Below are 21336 nucleotides of genomic sequence, written 5' to 3' on the forward strand. Positions count from 1 at the left end.
GAAATGGAACGTAGCGAAAGGGGTATCATTATGCTATTGCATACTGGTATGGTTATCAAAAGATTTAAGCATAATGTCCTATCTCACGAAGAAAAATAACCATAAATATAATTATAAAGTTGGAGTTTTTGTAAATCCAAGGAAATAGTGCCCTACACACAATAACTTTGATAAAGGTTAAGAGGAACAAAATGATAATTTTTGTCTAAAATACATTCAAATTTAAAGGGCTCCCACATTTATAGAGTAAAACTGCATCATGTTAACCCAGAATAAACAACATTATCATTCATTCGTGTGGACGTGAATATGGTTATTGTTATAGGCCTAGTTATCTTTATACAGTAGTTACAGTTCACCTTCAATTGACTTTAGTCAGATAAAGTTCAGACTCAAAAGTCAGGCAGTGAGGGTTTATGTATGTGTTTAAAGTAATAGTTCACCCAAAAATAATTATTATTCACTCACCCCTAAATTCTTCCAATCCAAACCTGTATAATGTGTGCTTGTTATGTATAACACAAAAAAACATATTTAAAGAATGTTAAAAACTAAACAGTTCTGGGGCAACATCAACTTCTATTGTAGATTTTTTTCTTTGTATAGTATTCAAGAGCGCCCCTGAATTGTTTGGTTACAAACATACTTTCGATTATTTTTGTTCGGCAGAACAATGAAATGAATACAGGCCTGGAACAACTTTAAGGTTACTAAATAATTACAGAATTTACATTTTGGGGTGAACAATTCCTTGCACAGAAATGTGAATTCAGCACATCTAAAGTTTCCGGTTCACCTGTTTGACAGTAAAAGCCCTAAACCTTTGTGCAGGCTGTTCAAATCCTTCACCACTAGATGTTAAAGCCCTTTACCGAGAGAAAGAAAGATTAAACTAATGAAGGATCAGTGGGTTGTCCTGCCCAGCTTTTAGTTTGCCTCCATAATCTCTCTTCCTTCAGAGGAATGGCCTAATATCCTTCGCTCTGACACTTCATAAGCAAAATGGTTGTTTTGGCAGTGTACCCCTGTGGCACCCTTCCTTTTGTTGACTTGCTGTTTTCTTTCACATCACTGAACTGGGCATTGGAGTCATGGAGTTAAAGAGAGAGAATCTGTGCTATTATGTGACGGTCGCAGGGGAAGAGAAACATGATGAGGTAGTTTACATACAAATAAGAAGGGAGATAATTTGCCAGCAGAGAGTTCCAAAGCTGATGAAGCTGATGAAGCTTAATGCTAATGCAAAGCGTTGCACACAAGCTCACTAGTTCCTGTTTGTGGGTTTGCTCTTTTCCCAGTCTGAGTGGCTGGTGTAAGGAGCTCCGTGTACCAGCCAGAGCTCAAGTTGGGTTATTTATAGCTAGTGGGACACAGGCTGATTTATCTTTATCCTGCCTGTTTGATTTGCACTCATTCCCCATGAGAGACACCTAGTGATATAGCATGCCTCCGAGCACAAGAAACTGACAGCTCTCTGATTCTTGGACCAGTGACAGCATGCACTGTTTTTCTAACTTGCATATCGGCCTTCTCTTGCCATAACTCATCTACAGTTTAGCCATCAAGGGCATATAAGCATTCTATCAAAATCTATTCGGCTGGCCCACGCATCTTGTCTTTTACACTGAAAACCTGAATTTTGAAGTTAGTAAATACTCAGTTTGAGTTAACTTGTTCCCTCAGTTTTATTAAGTAATGGGATCTCCCAAAACTTTACTGTAATTTTAAGTGAAGCTCATGTAGATTGTTCAACTTTAGTTGTTAAGTCGAAAAGATATTTAAAAGAACGCTTGAAACCAAACAGTTCTTGGCCACCATTGACTACCATAGTTGGAAAAATTGCTTTATTATGTTTTTTGTTCTGTTGAACACCAAATACAAATTGAAGAATGTAGGAAAGCAAACAGCAGCTATCTTTTGACTACCATTGTAATTTTTCCCATGATTGTCAATGGTGGCTAAGACCAGTTATGTTACGAGCATTCTTCCAAATATCTTTCTCGGTGTTCACAGATTTGGAACAACTCAAGGGTGAGTAAATGAAGACAGAACTTTATCCCTCTTTGTATTTTGAAAGTTCCTTTCAAGTTAAAATGTTGTATACATTTTGTATAGGATTTTTAATTTAGTAATTTTAGTACAAGTAAAATTACATGGGGAAAGTCCCTAAAATTTGTACCTCCTACATTTCTGTAAAAATAATCCATGTTGGTTGAGAGATTGCACAGATTCATGCATACACTTGGCAGTAACTTTTTCACACTGCTTTTCTTCCCACTCTGTTATTTTCTAGTTGTCATGAAATTCATTGTATCCCATTATTATGCCATCGCCACAATTTTTAAGAATTTCTGATTCTGATTTTATATTCTTCCCTTTCTTAGACTACTACATAAACAGTAGAGTTGTGAAATGTTACTAGTGATCTTCAGTTCCTTCAACAAGCTGTTATTATTTAAACTGACCCGGTGGAATAGCTCCCTCAATTACTGATTCCTGGCAGTAAAGGATCTCTGTAAGCTTTAAATGTACGTTCAGCGGCCGAGAGAGTCATTAAATGAGTCTGTGGAGCTCAAATGAGTCCTGAGCGGCCTTAAAAAAAGCAGTAAAGTGAAAGCGTTCTGTTGGTTAATATGGAGTACGTTGTTGAGAGGAGCTATATGTTTGCCGCTTTTAATGCACTTGTGATAATGAGTTTAACAGCTGGAACACTTTTGTGCTTGTTTGGGTTGTTTTAAAATCTCAAGAGGATCTTTTGACACTTTCTTATCATCTGGATGTCAATTCCCTGTTCTCTCTTTTATTGCCCAGGCTGGAGGTAAGCACTACCACCCCACCTGTGCCCGTTGCGCTCGGTGTCAGATGATGTTTACAGAAGGAGAGGAGATGTACCTCACAGGTGAGAAAAGGATGCAATGCTTATGGGATCTGAACCTGTGAGAGAACTTACAACACACAGAAAATATTGACCGGCATCAGTTTTGTTACTTCACATGTGGAGACTTCACCTTTTTTTGGATTTCAAATATTAATGTTTCTCGTCAAATTCCTTAAAATGATAGTTCACCCTCCCAAAAATGAAAATTCTGTCATCATTTACTTACCCTCTTGTCATTTCAAACCTGTATGACTTTCTTCTGCAGAAGGCAAAATAAGATATTTTCAAGAATGTTGTTAAAGGAGTCATATGACACGGCTAAAACGAATATAATTGTTGTTTTAGATGTAAGATCATGATTTAAGGGTTAAAAACGCTGTATTTCCACATACCGTGCACGTTTGTATCTCCTCTTTGACCCGCCTCTCTGAAACACGGAGATTTTAAAAAAAGCTAATCTCTCTGAAAAGCGAGGTGTGCTATGATTGGTCAGTTAACCAGTGCGTAGAGATTGGTCGAAGACTGCAAGCGTGTGACGGAAATGTAACGCTTCTTACTATATTTGGAACATCAGGTTCCAAAGCAATTGTACTGACTTCTGTATACATTTAGGCGTGTGATGGTACACATTAGGTACACCACAGGTCCTGCTGTGTGTTAGTCAACTCATACCACGAACTGAAGTGGATTTGTGGTGGTGTGGTCACAGGGGGCGTTTCAGGCAGATCTTGGTGAGCATTCGCTTTTAGATAGAAAGCATTTTTTGTTTCGACTCTTAAATTTTTGCAATTTTTCGTGTCTAATACATGCATGGGCAACTTATAACACACCAAAGACACAGAAAAACACGTGTTCGCGCCATATGACCCCTTTAAATGGCACCCATTGACTTTTGTGTACATACAATAGAATTTAATGGGTGCCAGCACTGTTCGGTTACCAACTTTCTTCAAATATATTTTGACTTCTCCGGAAGTACGGAAGACAAACTTGTTTGAACTGACAAGTTCTTCATTTTCTGAAGTGATTTTTCAATTTTGGGTGAAGCATCTCTTTAAGCTCTCTCTCATCCAAAAAGACTGATGTATTACTGAGATCTCTTTTAGGATTTCTTTAAGGCTGTGAGTTTGACTTTTGCGCAGCAGTAAATTAGTTGATAAAAGACCTCTTTGAGAGTTTTCCATGACGGTCCTTCAACAATTATCTCTGTTTCCGGAACATTACGAACAATGTGCAAGATTCATGTGGGAGATAAAGGCTTTAGTGGAAAGGTTTAATGAATTGATGTTGTTCTTCAAAGACTTCTGCACAGAGGCTCATCTAGATCGGGCTTAATGGTCCATTCAGTGGATTCCCCATGTGATGGTACACATTAGGATGCACCACAGGTCCTGCTGTGTGTTTGTCTGTTCACATTTGGTGGTGTGAAGACAGTTGTGTGAAAGGTTAGCGAACATGCCTCATGGTACAGTAAATGCAGTTAAGAGTCAGCAGTGCTTACCGTCAGTACTTAGCCATTATCATCATGTATAGAGAGAGTAAAACAGGGATTCGGAAGAAGAAGCAGAGAGAGCAAGATAGAAAGAGAGAGATTAAAAGAAATCCATCTATTTGAAATCGAAATTCCACGGTTAAATGGATGAACTCTGATCTTTTATTCTCCAAGAGTATTTACATTTCTTTAACAGCTGTAGTTATTCATTTCATTCTAAACCTCACTTGAGAGCTCAAGAGATATTATATAAGAAGTTAAAAACACAGTCCTTCTTTCTTTTCTCAAACCGTGTAAAAAAAATAGACACTTGACTTACATGTATATGGTTAAATTTATTTATACAATATCATGCAGTACAGTAGCTTCTGAACATTCCTCTCTCTGTTTGCTTCTGTCTCTCAGGTTCAGAAGTGTGGCATCCTTTGTGCAAACAGGCATCTCGAACAGAGAGGAAACTCAGAGTAAGTGTTTTGCTTCAACAGTGCTCGGACTGAATGTTAAATGCCTTCTGATTTTGTTTTTCCTTGTTTATTTTGTTGTACAGCTCAGGCGCACATCAGAAACCTCCATTTCTCCTCCGGGCTCCAGCATTAGTTCACCCAGCAGGGTCATCTGTGTAAGTAGCAATAACTGTCCAGCCTAATGTGAGCAAGAAGTTAAAGTGAAATTACCCATGTTACGTAACCTTCATCTTAATGTGGATTTGGCTGGAATTGATACAGATTAAGAAGAGATGCACACGCAGAAATGTTAATGTAAACTTCTCCTTTGAGTGATGGCTTTATGAATACATTTACATGTAGATAGAAGATGAAGGTAATAACACCCATCTTGATATTGACAATTCTAATCAAAGACTTCATCAAATCACCATAAAAACATACCACGTACCTCACCATCCCAAGATGCATCACTCACATTCTTTAATTTATTGGGTTATTCATAACATGCGCAATGTGTGTGTGTGTGTTCTGTAGTGGTGCAGTCATTAACATCTTGTGTAGAAGTAAAGGTTGCCCATATGTGTAACCTTTGTGCCGTGTGCGATTGATGCATGCAGAACGCAGTGTAAGCATCTGTGCTGTCAGGTCCATACACTGCTGAAGGTCAAGCGTGAGAGTTTTGCGGCACACATCATGTGTGTACTACAATATTCTTGTGTGAGATGAGAATGCAAATACATTCATTTACATTTATGCAATTTATGTTTTTACTTTTAGTGCATTCACGCTATATGGTTTTCATTTGTGTGTTTGTGTGTGTGTGTTCCTTGAGAATCGAACCCACAATTTTTGCACTGCTAACACAATGTTCTACCGAGTGAGTTTCAAGAACAATTACATTGCCCCATGGTTAATAAATCCAACAACCCGGCAGAGTCAAAGTTGATAAAGTTAATGAAGGAAATGGATGGAAAAACGAAAGTCAAAAAAAGAAAACATTTAAAATGTGTGCTTCCTTGGTCAAAGGGAAAGTTCACCCAAAAATGTATATTCTTTCTTTATTTACTCACCTATTAAACCAACAATTCATGGCCACCATTAACTACCATAGTCGGAAGAATCACAATCGTAGTCAAAAGTGCCCTAGAACTGTTTGGTTACAAGCATTTTTCCAAATATCTTTCTCTGTGTTCATCAGAACAAAGACATTTATACAGATTTGGAACAACTTTTTGGGTGAACTGTTCCTTTCAAGTTGTATATGGTAGTGAAGAATCCTTAGATTTTTGCGCTACAACAAAGATCGTTTTTATAAACTCACCAAAATAGACCCAAGAGACCATTTGGTATATTGCACATTGTATTTATGAGCACAGTTTCATTTTTTGCCAGTGCACAAGCTCTGCCGAGGGCTCATTCGCACACTTAATAGCCCCATTGATGTTGTCGTTTGTCATCACGGCTGTTCTGCTCATTGTGTTTGACGTGCGCGAGTGTGTGTATTTGTCCTTCTCCTCAGGCCAAAATGGAGGACGAGATCCTTGATTACAAAGACTTGGCAGCGCTGCCTAAAGTTAAAGCCATTTATGAAGTGCAGAGGCCGGACCTCTGGTCCTATGAGCCCAGTCACAGATACTGCTCCGATGACAGGCTAGAGCGACTCAGCTATGGGGAGGTACTGCTCTAGCGGGCCGCTTCTAGAACCACTAGCATGTCTTCCCCCATCCCTGGATCTTCTGGCCTGGTCCTAGCTGAGTTTAGCATAGCTTTGCATTATCTGTTTCGTCTGTGGGCTGGATGTATGTTTTTGTTTGCTGTAATAAACTGAATGTGTGTTTTCCCAACAATTAATACTGAATTTGAGCACTTTTGCTTGAGGTTTCCTGCTTTTGTCTGCTTTTAGAAACCTCTCATGCTGGCATTAATGCAATGTTGTCTAATTCCCTCTTGCTTAGAAAGTGTATGATGGTAATTTGAGGCAAGAGGAGGTGGGCATTGTAAGCCTCTTTCATCCTGTTCCTTTCACCTTTCCTCACATATCATGGAGAATGATAGCTAAGTTGAAGATTTATTTCTGATTTTGTGTTATTTTGATTCTCCCCATCCTTTTTATCTCCACAGTCCCTTGGCACACTCTCCCCTTATTCTCAGGTAAAACATGTGGCTCAAAACTTTTTTATTTTTAGCTTGCTCACGGGTGTTTGCTAATATTGGGTTTATGGTTAAGGTAGTGTAATTTAATTACAAATATCACTTCAGATACTGTTTTTTCTTACTATTTATGTTATTGTTGCAGTATTGGCAAGCTTTCATATTTATATTCAAAAATTGTTATGCAGATTTTCTTAATAGCAACTGTGATACAATGTTCCGATTACTGTCATACAGACAACAGTAGACATCATTTATGTACACTTTTTTGATATGGTTAAAATATCATATTGATTAGTATTGACTAGTAAAATATTATAACTTGCCTTTTTTAATATTTGAAATTAAATATGCATATTTGCTTAATAGCAACATAAATGTGACATTCCACATATTACAGCTAGAACTGCGCTGTACTGTAGATCTCGGATAAATATGTATATATTTGATTTTGCTATGTAATATATCAAACCGATTGTTTTCGATGTTCTTGTATTTTGTAATAATACCATATATTGTATACATTTCATGAATATTTTAATTTTTTGCCTCTACTTCTGTTCCATGTATTTTCTATAAATTTGCCTTGACACAATGCAATATTGTGAAATGCACTATAGAAATACACTTGAGTTAAAAACAAAAAAAAATGCCTACTGTCTTGAAAAAGTAAAATTAAAATACAAGTGTATTTCTTCATTTATGTTTGGTCTGCAAGGTCATATTCAGAGCAATTCATTATTGAGCAAGTTATAAATAATGATATTGTCTATGTGGACAGGACATGTATGAAAGTATGGATGTGAGGTTGAGAAGATCGTCCAGTCCAGGATACATAGACTCACCCACCTACAGCAGACAGGGCATGTCTCCCATCATGCCTCGCTCTCCACAGCACTACTACAGATACGGTGAGTTCCTGCTACCTTGCTTTTGACAGTCACATAGATTAAACACTCTTTGTCCAAGAACTATACTGAATATATAATACATTACACTGTATTTTAAATGAGATTTTGACATGTTTTGACCTTTAACTAGTATCTTAAATATTTTCCCTTGCTTTCTACCAACAGTTAAAGGGACAGTTCACCCAAAAATAAAATAAAAATTATGTCATCATTGAATCACCCTCATACCATTTGAAAAAAATTGTGTGTCTTCTGCTCAACACAAAATAGGATATTTCGAGAAACATGTTATTTTGTGTCCACACAATTGAAATCAATGGGGACCATTGTTCTTTGGCTACCAACATTCTTCAAAATATCTTCTTTTGTGTTCTTCTGAAGAAAGTCATACAGGTTTGTAATTATTTTTTTATTTTTGGATGAACTATCCCTTCAAAGAGTTGAACCTGCAAGTTCAACAGTTTCTCACAATAGTCACTTCTTTACTTATAACTATAGGCACGTATTTAGCAACACAAATAACCAATCGAAGCCCATTATTGTGAGGAATACTTGCTTGTTATTAGAGGGACTTGTCCCACCCATCCCACCCACATCCTGTGCACCCGTCTGTCTGGCACAGTATGTTTTTTCTCTGTTTTGAAATGCATACTGTCCCTGCCTGGCTAATTGCTGTCCATTGACATGAAGATCACTGTTGTGTTGACTGAAAGTCAGGAAGTGTGCACTCATGTTCTGTTACTGTCATTGGCTTGGGGCTTGATGCAGGCACTGAGAGTGGCAGAAGTTCACCCTATTACAATCAGCTAGATGCCCGGTCCAGCACGCCCACCACAAACCAAGCTCCCAAGCATTTCCATGTGCCAGGTAGGCCATGCCTAGACGTTCACTTCATCAGCTGCTTTCATCTCTTTCATACTCACTCAGCAGTGTATTTAAATATAAATGAGAATCGTTTATGTCACATAAAGACTCTCTGACGTCTCTATAACTGCTGAATCTGTCTATACTATACACCTGTAGTATGTCGTCTTACCCTCACACTCTCCTCCACCTTGTTTTTAAGGTCCCCGGAAACCTGAACAAGAAGTTCAATAAAGCATTTCCTGCCCCCCACCCTCGACATTTTACTGTCTTCTGCCTTTCACTGACATCTTCTCCATGTTTAATTTGTAATGTCTTCCTTTCTTCTCAGCCACAGGGGAGCCCAACATCTACAGGAAGCCTCCCATCTATAAGAGACATGGTATAGTGTGCTCGGCTCGGCCCGACTCGGCCTGTTTCCGTTCACGCTCAGTCTTGCGGCTGTGTGGGCCCATGGGAAAGATGTGTCTGATTGGTTTTGTTGTTCTCCATGGGTGTCCCTCAAGCAAATCTTCTCGTCACCTTCTAGACTAAAGACACATTGACTTTCAGAGTAGCGAGCCAATGATAAAGAACAGAGGCTCAGGATTTTGTGGGCATACACAGAATATCTCGGCTGCGTGTTTTAGTTAAAGGGATAGTCTTGTCAACATGAATTCACCCGTGGTTCAAAACCTGTATATTATTTCTTCTGTGGAACACAAAAAGATGATATTTTGAGAAATGTCCATACAGTTGAAGTCAGTGGGCGCCATTGTTGTTTGGTTACCAGCGCTCTTCAAAATATGTTCTCTGCAGAAAGAAAGTCAAACAAGTTTGCATTGACATGAGGGTGAAATGATCAAATAAATTTCATTTTTGGCTGAACTATCCCTTTTAAGTTATATCGTGACATAACAGATAACGGATAACAAGTACTCTCGTCTCCTCGGTCTAATGATCAGACTTGCGTCCTGCTTTTAGTTCCTTGCATGACGGAAGACTGCAGAACTGGCACGACCCTCATCCTGCCTGCCACAGGAGGGTGATGAAAAAAGGATGAGGCTTGCTGAGGCATGATGAAAGCCTGCCATGCCCCCCTCTGCTTTAGATTGACTGAGACATGGCTGCATTAGATGCCACAGAAACCCCCCCACTGAATGCTAAGTTAAGCTCTAACCCGATAGAAAAACTGCTGTTAGCAGGCAAACCGGTTTAAGCATGCAGTAGGCAGGTGTGAAAGTGTCTAAAATGCATTTTTATGCACTGTAGGGTCACAGCTTTACCCATGTAGGGAGCGGCCAAACATGCTTGTGTTAGCGAAAACACAACAGGTGCGTTTGAACTGAAAGCGGCAAATGTTTCAGTGTAGTAAAAATTCCACAAGAGGTGAAGCTATATGGCCGAGTACATAGTGCACAGTTTAAGTGTTTGTAATTTATGACACATCTATGTTACACTTGGTGGTTGACATTCAGACTAGCCAGTGTAACTGTATATATGTAATGTTTATCATATGATTTAATAGTTGGTAGTTTATGTTTTAACTGTCTCTGTATTCCTGAATTTGTGATCCCACACCTTTGTGAATTTATTAATGTATCGCTCCTACATACCATCACTTCTGACCTTGTTATCTCAATAATAACATTAGTACATCTTTGCTTCTTTACTGCATGTCTGTGTGTGTGCTTATGTGTATATTCTATATGTATGTGCATTACAGGCTTGTGTCATTTTTCAAAGGTATTAATGAGTTTTATTAGACTTGAGTACCGCCGTGGTGCACACTGTGCGATTTTAAATCCTTGTTGCTTGTAACACTACACAAACATGATCCCAGATAAAAGCCATGCCCCGCGGTGTATGTAGATAGAAATAGCTCATTCTAAGGTAATAAAAACATAACGCTTCATTATTTAAGGTCTTTTTAGACCTCTGAAGACATTGTTATGTATATGATATTGCATTTCTGTAAATAGATCCTCCAAAAATGTGTACATTGGACTTTTAAAAATTGACATATTCATGAAGACTCATCCTGAGTTATTATGTATAGGTTGACTTATGAGAAGCCACATTACAGGAATGTGTCTTAAATTTTTGACACTGTCAGAATTTTATCATAGGAACAGTTTGATTGCATTAGTCAAACTGCAGATTTTATCCTAGCGTCATAAGGTTTTTTCATAATACTCAAAATTAGTCTCAGACGACCAAATCGTTGCCAAAACCGCACTGTGTGCACACGGCTTAACATTGACAACTGAACCATTTTTCATGGATAACAAATAAAAAGAATAACTAATTTGTAGGCCTAGATTGAATATATATATATTTTAAATATAGTAAGGCGTGTTAAATAGAGCTTATAGTACCACATAGTATGGACATTTTGGTATCTGTAAACATAATCAAATCCTTTGGAAGGGGTGAAATCTGTAGTAGTTTGTAAATGACGGTTTGATTCTGTAGAAAACTGCTAAACTTAATTAGAAAAGATAATATACTGTACAACCTGAGAGATTTATGTGTAAGAAAGAGATTAATTCCTTTCTGTACTGAAGTTTTGCACAGAGCAGCACTAAAGTGTAGATTCATTTACTGGAGGGATCAGATACTTGCTCATTTCATTAAGTGTGATCTCTGAGAAACGTTAGAGTCGTCTCTGCCAACTTTTGGGCTCGGTTTAAAATGCGGGCAGGATGATGTGAAAACTTGTTATGGTAATGCGCACCACATGACCTGCTATAGAGGAAAACACACATAAACAATAACTGCAGCAGATGTTCTTCGTTGGGGGTTTCAAAGGTGAACAATATTAAAAGAGTAGTACACCAATAGTGAAATATGTCCCCTGAACATGCAGTTTGTTAATATCACAAGCCGGTAATGAGCACCTTACAGAAAATATTTTGCTACCCATATGGTTGATGTGTATGTGTGAATGTCTAGCTATGTTTGTGTAGTATAAAGACATACTATGAAAGCACGCCGGTTGCTTTCCTGCCATGTGGGTACAAAAAGATCTCACTGAAAACTTTTTGGGATGCAAATATTTTCTCCCTTATTGTTTTCTCCCTCTTTTTTCCCCCTATTCCCTTAAATACAATTATCACTGCTGTCCTCGGTCACTTTTCACTCTGTAAGTATTCTCTCTCCCTGTGCACTTGCTCATCTGTCTGGTTGGGTTTTGTGTTTGTTCACTCTGATTTCACCCAAGTTTGTTTTTGTTTTTAATACTGTGACGTTTTTCTCTAAGGTGGTGTGTTGTTTATATTGTGTGAGGTCTCTGCTTCCGTATTTTTGTAGAATGTTATGTGTGGATTGGAATAAACTTCAGTAAATGCAATACATGCAGATTTTAGCAGAATATATCTCCATCTGCAACGTTTCTAAGAATGCAAGACTTTCATAAATGTACTATTTTATTCTTTGCATAATGCTTTATAATGAGTGTTGATTGGTTGAACCTTGTGTTGAAGTCATTTCCTGCTTTGGCCTGTTGTGTGTGGGCAATGTACTGTAGTTGTTTGTACACTTCTGTGTTCTTTCTTCTATAATCTGCTTGTGTGCTGTTATAACTTACAAATGTAAATTTCACTCACAGTGAACGTTCTCTCCACAGACAATTACTGCAATCCAGCAACTAAGAGCAAAACCAGTGAGGACATCCTTCAGTCCTCCAAGTTCTCAACAACATACTCGCCTGAACACTACCAGCACTCAGATTACTACCATAACACCAGCTCTCCAAAATGTAGGTGACAAATGTATTTATAACACAACATTTAAGTGAAATAAAACTGGTTTTACAAGTAATTTCAATTTAAAACAGTATTTCAACTGTTTTTTACTTACTTAGACATTTTTTCAGTTGTTCCATGTGTACATGTAGGATGTACTTGAAATGTCTTCGAGTTCAAGGTCTTGCATGTTGGTCATGTGCCAAACACATTCAGCAGACACAGGGTAAAACACAATGGCGGTCCACTTATTACATTATTTGGCTATCAACATGCTACATTTTGCATTTATATAGAAATAAAAGAAAGTTCATTGGGACAATGGATGCAAGAATTTGTGAGGCGCGATGATTGACAGGTCATGAAAGCGAAGGAGAGCTTTTGTTAATAAAAGTTTCATATCTTCGTTTAGTATAGGAAGTGTTGTCCTTGTTTTATTGTTGTATTTTCATTTAAAATAATAATAAACCGCAAACTGTGTTTGAAGTAAGGGGAAAAGTAGTAATGCTGTATTAATGTAAACAAGTAATAGAATTACTGATTGTTAATTTAACTAAAGTTCGATTATGGGAATTTGGCTAATTTTACATCCCTAGTTCGATGTTTTAAAGTACTGTGATTGTATTTGAAAGTTCAAGGCATTACAGTGAAATTGCAGTGTAGTAAAAAATGTAATTGAATATTTACTGAATAACGTCATGGAGCTTCTTGCCATTCGTTTGAACTGTCCATACATGAATGCAAGTAAAAGTCCTGATTGTGGAAACAGTTGGTTTGACTTGCATACATAGTTGGTATGCCATAATTATACTGTACAGTAAACTTATTCCATTTCAAAAGCATTTCACTTTCCTTTTGAGCTGTTCTGTGCCTCTAAAAATTCTAAATGTTTTCACATATTTGATGTTGTGACTTTTTATTTGAGTGTTTTCAGAATAAATTTTGCCCCATGTGGTGTGCAAAAGAGGATTCATGTTTACATTTTGATGAAAGACTGCATATATATTTTACATTGAATATTTTCCCCCGCTGCCAGGGCTGTTTATTGTGTAATATGCTTGTGTGTCTCTTTAGAAGCTTGATCCAAATCTGATTGATGCTTCATAAAGACATTTCTCTGTCATTCCCTTTCTCGGTTTCTCTCTCTGGCTCAGCTTTACGTGCTCCCAGGAGAAGATATTCTTCAGGTGGAGAAGAGGATGGCTGGAGTCACGGTCTTCAAAGAGTAAGACTCTGAAACAGTTTCTCTTTAGTTTCGCATCTCTTTATCTGGCGTTTGGTCTGTAATTAAAGCTTACAGGAAAAACAGCGTGCGCAGATTTTATTATCAGAGATCAGCTATCAAGTTATAACACATTAATCTGCTCAGAGACTCACAGACAATTTAACAAACAGTATCCAGGTTCTGGATTCAAATCATACATTCAGAAAAGAGGTTAATTGGGGTTATTTATAGATCCTAAGGGATGTTTATCCAACTTTCAATATGTTTAGAAGTGAAAAGTGTTTTGCATTAAAGGCAAAAAATGACTATATGACTATACACTGAAGAACTTTGCAATTTATACGAAGTTTACTCTTTTATTTCTACAGAATTTTCACACATTTTTAAAACACTGCAAAAACTTCAAATTACGGTACAAAACTGCAAATTTATGGTTAGAAATGTACAGATGCACAAGCGAAATGTACATGCGAAACATGCTATTTTAATTTACAAAAATGTTTTTTCATTTACTTTACTATTTTTACATTTTATTATTATTTTGTATTTATTTTATTATTTTATTTATTATTTTAAGTGAATATCAATTTTTATATTCTACATTAAAATAATTCTGGGAATAATTCCAATAACTAAAGCTATAAAAGGTTAGGATGTTATGTTATTCTGAGGTCTTCAAAGGTTCTTTATATAACATTTAGTTTTTATGTAATACCTTTTAGGCGCTCCAAATATGAATATAATACAATTCATTTGTTCTTTGTATTTAGAAAATGTTTTGATGTTCAATTAAGAGTCGTTATATGAATTAATAACACTCAGAAAGTTAAGAAATATAAATTCAATCTTAAGTATTGATATCGGCCAATATCACTCTGAATAATCGTAGCGTGGAGAAATTTAGTATCGGTGTATCTCTAATAAAAAGCAAGAGCCATCTTCTATAATATATTCTTTAAAGACACTTCATCCTAATTTCTCTATATTCTTACATTTGCATCTCCCATGTCAGATTCAGGGTGGTATCGGTAGGTTGATCCTGAAGGAAGAGATGAAAGCCCGCTCTGGTTCCTATGACAACGACCCCTGGGGCAGCACGCAGAACTCCCGCAGCGGCAGCAGGGAGATGTTGCACAGCATGGGCCACAACAACACTGTTAACGGCTGTAAGTGCTCCACCAGAGAGCTGATGTACAACCACACATCACAGACAACCGTTGGGTGCATCTGCGTGTTTGGAGGGGATCGCTGTAATGTCATCGATAGCATCATACTTCAATTCGGCTTAATTGTCGGTCACCGTTTTTAAAGGCAAATCTGTGGCTTGTGTTTGTGTAAGACCCCCGTTTTCCCTTCCCACAATCCCCTCTGGGGCAGAGTGTGACGGCAACAGGTGCGGTGTGGTTGAGACTGCGGGCAGTATGGGAGTTGGTTCAGTGGGCTTTAGTATGTCATTATTCAATGCGAGGCATTATGATCGATGAAGAGGTGGCACCGAGCCATTTCATTAAGACAGTGGAGCTCTGGAACGCTTTAAAGTAAAGACAGCCTGGACTCTACAGAGTGACACAGGACGCATATATGCTGAAACGGTAGTGTTACATCGGCGGGGATATTCTGAGGAGTGCAGACTCAGCATAATAAAACACTATTACAACTCTAAGGCAGATGCAGCGCTATACGCCTCTCTGTCTCCTGCATTCATTTTTCTTATACTCTTGCTTATTGTCAAAAAGATGACGTAATTTCTTTCCCACTCTTGGCACCACACAGAAAAGTCCTGCTCTAAACTTACACCATTGGTTAAAGCGGATTTATGTCACTCTTGTGATTTGATTTTGTTGAAATTCAACAGACACTGGAATGGAAAGGCCACAATACATCTAGAAATGCTGATGAAATAAAAGTTTGAATGGTGTCTAATTTTTATCCACAGCTGTATAATGTAAATGTTAAAGGGGTCATATGGAGCGAATACATGTTTTTTTGTGTCTTTGGTGTGTTATAATTTGCCCATGCATGTATTAGACACGTAAAATTGCTCAAATTAAAGTGTGGGAACAAAAGATGCATTCTATCTAAAAGCGAATGCTCACCCAGACCTGCCTGAATCGCCATGTGTAACCACACCCCCACACATCTACGTCAGTCTGGGACGTTCCAAATATGGTAAGAGGCGTTACATATCCGTCACACGCTTTCCAAAAACACTTCGACCAATCCCTACGCATTGGTTAACTGGCCAATCATAGCACACCTCGCTTTTCAGAGGGATGAGCCTTGCAAAAACTCTGCATGTTTCAGAGAGGCGGAGCAAAGAGGAGATACAAACATGCACAGTATGTGGAAACTACAGTTGTTCCTTAAATCGTGTATACACATTGCATTACATCTCAAACAAACAAAAATTTTCATTTTAGACGTGTCATATGACCCCTTTAGGCCAATGTTGTTATGTCTGGCCAAGTCTGAACTTCATATTGTCATTTGCTTGTCAGTCAGCCTTTCACTCCATGTATGATGTGTGGTCCTTTCTTCTCCCATTTTACATCTTTGCCCTCTCTCATCACGTGCATGTGAGCAGGCTGCTCTCCTTAATTCTATTTCTATGTATCTCATGGGGAAGTTCACAAAGCATCTGGAATTTTCCCTTCAGCCTACGCCCTTCTTTCGAGTTCCCTGTTTCCATACATGGAAACGGCTCCACTATTCCTATATTTCCCTCCCTCATATTCCTCGCTACAGATCTCAACGCCTGGTGCAGCCCAAGCTGTCGTCCCTTACCCTCTTCTGTTCATGCTTTTTTAGCTATTACTACACATCACATGAAATAAATGAAGGTGAGAGGGAGTGAGAACGAAATGAGAAGATTGAAAGTGGCATTGTAGGGTTCTTTTTTTTATACAGCAAAGATAATACACTGGAACACAGAGGTGACGTCATGTGGAACGAAAGGTTACACACTAGCTGCTGATAATAAACCCCTAGCGCACGAATGATGGATTGTGGAAGGTAGCAGAGATAAAAAAAGCATTAACCTGAAATTAGGGAATTAGTATGTTCATCATGTTCTTGTATAGCCAGAAGGAGGTGATGAAAGAGTAATGTTAATGCCTTTTGCAGACATATTAGGCTTTACCTTTTCTCTTGTTTATTGACTGGGAATTGAACCCATGACCTTAAAGTCATCAGCACCATGCTCTACCAGATGAGCAAGAAAAACAATTATAGGAATAGAGTTTGTATTTTTACAAGGATGATGGGATATAAAGGGAAGAGAGACATCACAAGCATTTTCTTTTCTAACTATATTAAATTGAATGTTTAATTTATAGTTGTCATATATTGCATGGGTGACATCTCAATTAAAATACCAAAAATACACATTAAGTGATGCTAAGGAAGATAAGAGGTGTGTTGGATTTGCGGTACATACTCGAGCACATCTCTGTTCAGCTTTATTTGTAAATTTGACTTTTAAAGGAATTTAAAGGAAATTAAAGCCTTTTGTTTTGTTGATTTGTGAGAGGGCTTCATTTGCATCCATAACTTGCCTCTTGTTCCCTTCGGCTTTCTCCTTTTCTTTCTTTTCCCTTTTGGGTGCCAATCATGACCTTTCATCAGTCTATTTCAGTGTTTTGATGTGAAATGACCAAATTATCACTGTTGCGCAGTTTGCTCTCCATTCTGTTTGTTTACAGTTTTAGGACTTTTTAAACAGTTTATTCAGCAGCCCCAGAGCTTAGGGGTCCAAGCTGATGTCAGACAATTGAAGCAATCAACACTATGATGCACATTATACTTTGTTTAAAGGGAAATATGTTTTTTTAAGAATGCACAGAAAGCCGATTTGTCCTAGTTTACAGCTACATTCACTTGTTTAACCCAAATAACAATCTGTTTTTATCAACACATTATTAAGTTTATATGGTTCTTTCTGTGTTTCATTTCAGCTCCTCTGACAAATTTTGCAGCTGATGGTGAGTGGCTTTTAAACTATGTCACCTGTGCAAAAAGAGGTGTGACTTTGGAAAAAGAGTGTTACCATTAAAAGCAGGATCGCATTTTGGATTTCATCATTCTGTCAGGGATTTAAACTGAGGGATGGAATTAAATGTTTAAGATTAATTGTAGGAGTGATTGTAGTATTAAATTATCACTTGAGGTCTAAGAAAACTGCTGAGTTGCAGGGTTCCTGTAACCCAAATGAGTAATCACTCCATATTTTTGGTAACGCTTTTAATTCCAGTGTGAATGTGTTAGGTTACTTCGGATTGAAGTGTCTGCTAAATAACAAATGACCAATAAATATTTGCATTGTAGCCAACATAGATTGTAGCCTGGTGAGTGGCGCCCTCTACTGTCTAATAATAGATAATACTCTCAATTTTAGGCTGTACTTACACAGAAAATTAAATAAATGTGTTTGTTTTAACTTTTTAGAACTGTTATTGTAACTTTCATTTCTGTTGTTTTTATTTGAAGACTACATATCAAAGTCAGCTTCTTTACCAGGATATGGCCGGAATGGATTGCACAGGGTAATGTACTATTTATGTTACTTTACTTAAAATATGAAATATTTGGCTCATTTATTCTGTTTATTTTATAATGAACTACTTGTATGAATTTCAATGGAAGGACAGAGCTGGAAATCAACTGGAGATTTTGATTTAACTATCCATTATTTATTTGCTGGTGTGTTTGTTTTCCAGCCACAAAGTGCCGACTACTATCAGTATGACAGTGGCAGTGAAGTCGACTGGGGAATCAGAGGTAAATGAAGGTTATTGATTTTATTAGTATTCATTTGACCCTTTTTCTTACACTGACTGAGTTTTCTTTCTTTTCCAGCAGAGTACAAGGTAAGCGGGCTGGTTTAACAAGAGTCTTAAAGAGAGACTGTAAATGCTTTATACAGAAACACCAGTGAAACTGTGCAACTTCAGAGGAAATCCCCACATTCACTGTATGTCAATCTAATGAACCCAGATGGGTCAAAGCAACGTCCTGCTGGTCAAAGCATGTATAAACATGACCACGGAGAATTCACTGCTTCCAGGTCATAAGGGCACTGTGTAATTTCCCATCTGACCCTTAATGGGTCAGGAACTACATAAAGGCCTGGAGGTATGAAGGGTCAGGGGTTTGTTTGACCTCTTTGCTCATGGTTGGACGAGAAGTGTCTTGTTCTTGGGTGACATTTCCTGTCTCTGTCACAGCTACTGTGCTAGTGGGTTTGAACCACAGTAAAGTAATTTCCTGTCACTTCTGTGGTTGAGAGAAAAGGGTGGTCCGTTAATGCACTGCACACAGAAGAGTGTTTAACTTTACATACTAAGATATGAAACTATTGTTTTAGTTTACATTTACATTTAGGCATTTGGCAGACGCCAAAGCGACTTACATTGCTTTATCTTATACATTTTACATAGCTATTTGCAATCCCCTGGGATCGAACCGACGCAATGCTCATACCACTGAGCTTAAGGATAGCTGTTATAAGTTAACAGGCTAAATAAATAAAATGCCTTCAAATGCTTTAGCAATGTTCTGTTACATACAGCTGAAAAACTATTCATTTCATGTTCAAGTTTCTTTTATTTGAAAGATACAAGCATGTACTTTAATCAGCACTTTAAATGCGTATTTTTGGAGAAAAGTATCATCATTTCAACACAATTTTATTGATGCTGCCCATACATTTGCAATTACAACAATATAGGCCTATTCAATAAGACAATCTAAGTTAGGCGGCTAAATAACTTTACTGTGTCTTTGTGACATACTTATTTCATTAGAAATAAATGTAAACTTCCACGCTGCATTTTAACATCCACAGGTCTATCCATATGAGGCGCTTATTGTGACCACAAGGGGGCGCAACAGGTTGCCAAAAGAAGTTGATCGGACCAGATTGGAGGTAAATCAGAGGATTTAGTATATTCCTTTCATAACAGAGATTGTGAAGGTGTCTTTAAATACAATTTTAATTGTGATCTACTCATTGATAAGTTACCTTTCATTTTAGCGCCATCTTTCACCTGAGGAGTTCTTTCAGGTGTTTGGAATGACAATTGCTGAGTTTGACCGACTGGCACTGTGGAAGAGGAATGAGATGAAGAAACAAGCCAGGCTGTTCTAGCATTTCTTTCCCACACACACACAGAGAGACCCGAATACCTGTTCCAGTCAAACTAAACAAACACATCCCGAGTCTTAGACATACAGTCATGCCTGGACTGCACCAACAATTGGGCAACTGTCCCGTGCGAGGGGGAAAATAAAAGATCAGACAGACCATACGAAAGAAGGATCATTTTTAAGTTTTACACATTTCATATCTTCAGACATATTTTGTTACAAAAACAAGGAATCGGGAATTTGAAGGGATTTATATTGCCTTTTGTTCTGCGTTAATTTATACACCAGCAAAATGAGTGAACAGAATGTAGATAAAGTTATTACGAAAACATCGTTTTAGAGTGGGAGGATAGCCTGACATCATCCATTTAAAGCTGATCAATTACTTATTAGTACATTACAAGTACATTATGTAATATTTATTTGAAATCTTATAAAATAATATTTTTTCAGTCCTTTTATTTCACTCATGTAGACTCATGTTTTATTTTCACTACATAAGCTTGGACGGGGTAAAATCACAATTAAGCGATGATTTGCTCGACAATGAATACCAAAGTCTGTTATTTGTAATGTTAGCAGATGAAATTGAGCACTGTTTGGTGCTGTGCTTTGTTCAGGTCATTTCCAAGAAGTAATGAATACTGAATGTATACTTTTATCACTAAAAGACTTTAGGATTATTAGACTAAGTATGCTGAGACATACATTGGATATTGTGATGGTAGAAATACATATCTTTGACTTCAGTATGTTTGATACAGATGACTAAATGGATAAGAAATAAAGGTGCAATGCTTTTTTCTCCAAATGTTATGCTCTCAAAAAAAGATGTATTGTTAGGCTAGGGCAGTTCTTTTTCCTGTTTAGAATGGATTAGGAAATGCTGTGATCCCTTAAATGGGTTTATGATATTTTTGAGTTTTCATAAGGTGATTTCTGGGTTACATGATTTAATACCATTGATGCAGAGGTAGTAAATATAGGTTGTATGGACAATGACAGGGATGACATGTTCATAATCAGACAGAAATACACATCTGACTGCAACAAGTGACCATTAACAAACTGTAAGCTTCATTGGGACCTAACAGTAACTGTGGGTTTTTATTCCCTGGTAATATACTGACAGTGACATCCTCAGATTATTGTAGTTTTGTACCTCACTGACGAACAGGTGAACCATCATGTTATCTGCCTTTGTGTGTAGTGTTTACAACCTGTTTGCCCAATAGACTATGAAGTATTCTATTCATTTCCTAGTGAAGGAAGAGAGTTAAAGACCATATTTTTGATTCTCTCTTTTTTAATCGCTACGTTGCTAACTTTATTTATCTGTCAGTTTCAAAAGACGATGTACATCTTATATTGCAATAAAAGTTGGTTTTCTTGTGTACAGCTGTGCTTTATTTCTTTCACGTGTCGTCAGTATGAATGAAGGGAGTGGGACATTAAACCGGTCAGGGGCAGCGTTAGGACCCAGCGGCTCGTTGAAGGGAA

At 37.6% G+C, this 21336-nt stretch overlaps 1 protein-coding gene across 6 annotated transcripts in view; it reads left to right on the plus strand.

Annotated features, from left to right (window-relative positions):
- ablim3 (actin binding LIM protein family, member 3) overlaps positions 1–21232 on the plus strand; it is a 57620-nt gene extending 36388 nt beyond the window's left edge. Inside the window, exons 7-23 of one of the 6 annotated variants that reach the window (XM_056769560.1) lie at positions 2812–2899; positions 4776–4834; positions 4918–4989; positions 6336–6491; positions 6938–6967; positions 7749–7878; positions 8647–8745; positions 9074–9124; positions 12350–12481; positions 13622–13692; positions 14705–14858; positions 17646–17672; positions 18178–18233; positions 18408–18468; positions 18547–18557; positions 19535–19615; positions 19724–21232. In XM_056769560.1, coding sequence (XP_056625538.1) covers positions 2812–2899; positions 4776–4834; positions 4918–4989; positions 6336–6491; positions 6938–6967; positions 7749–7878; positions 8647–8745; positions 9074–9124; positions 12350–12481; positions 13622–13692; positions 14705–14858; positions 17646–17672; positions 18178–18233; positions 18408–18468; positions 18547–18557; positions 19535–19615; positions 19724–19837 — 1392 coding nt within the window. In that variant the 3' untranslated portion in view covers positions 19838–21232. The remainder of the gene's footprint in view (positions 1–2811; positions 2900–4775; positions 4835–4917; positions 4990–6335; positions 6492–6937; positions 6968–7748; positions 7879–8646; positions 8746–9073; positions 9125–12349; positions 12482–13621; positions 13693–14704; positions 14859–17645; positions 17673–18177; positions 18234–18407; positions 18469–18546; positions 18558–19534; positions 19616–19723) is intronic. The other 5 variants (XM_056769561.1, XM_056769562.1, XM_056769564.1 and 2 more) reach the window with 5 other exon arrangements.
- The last annotated feature ends 104 nt before the right edge of the window (positions 21233–21336 follow it).

Source organism: Triplophysa dalaica, chromosome 16, assembly GCF_015846415.1.
Source record: "Triplophysa dalaica isolate WHDGS20190420 chromosome 16, ASM1584641v1, whole genome shotgun sequence".
NCBI classification, from domain to species: Eukaryota; Metazoa; Chordata; class Actinopteri; order Cypriniformes; family Nemacheilidae; genus Triplophysa; species Triplophysa dalaica.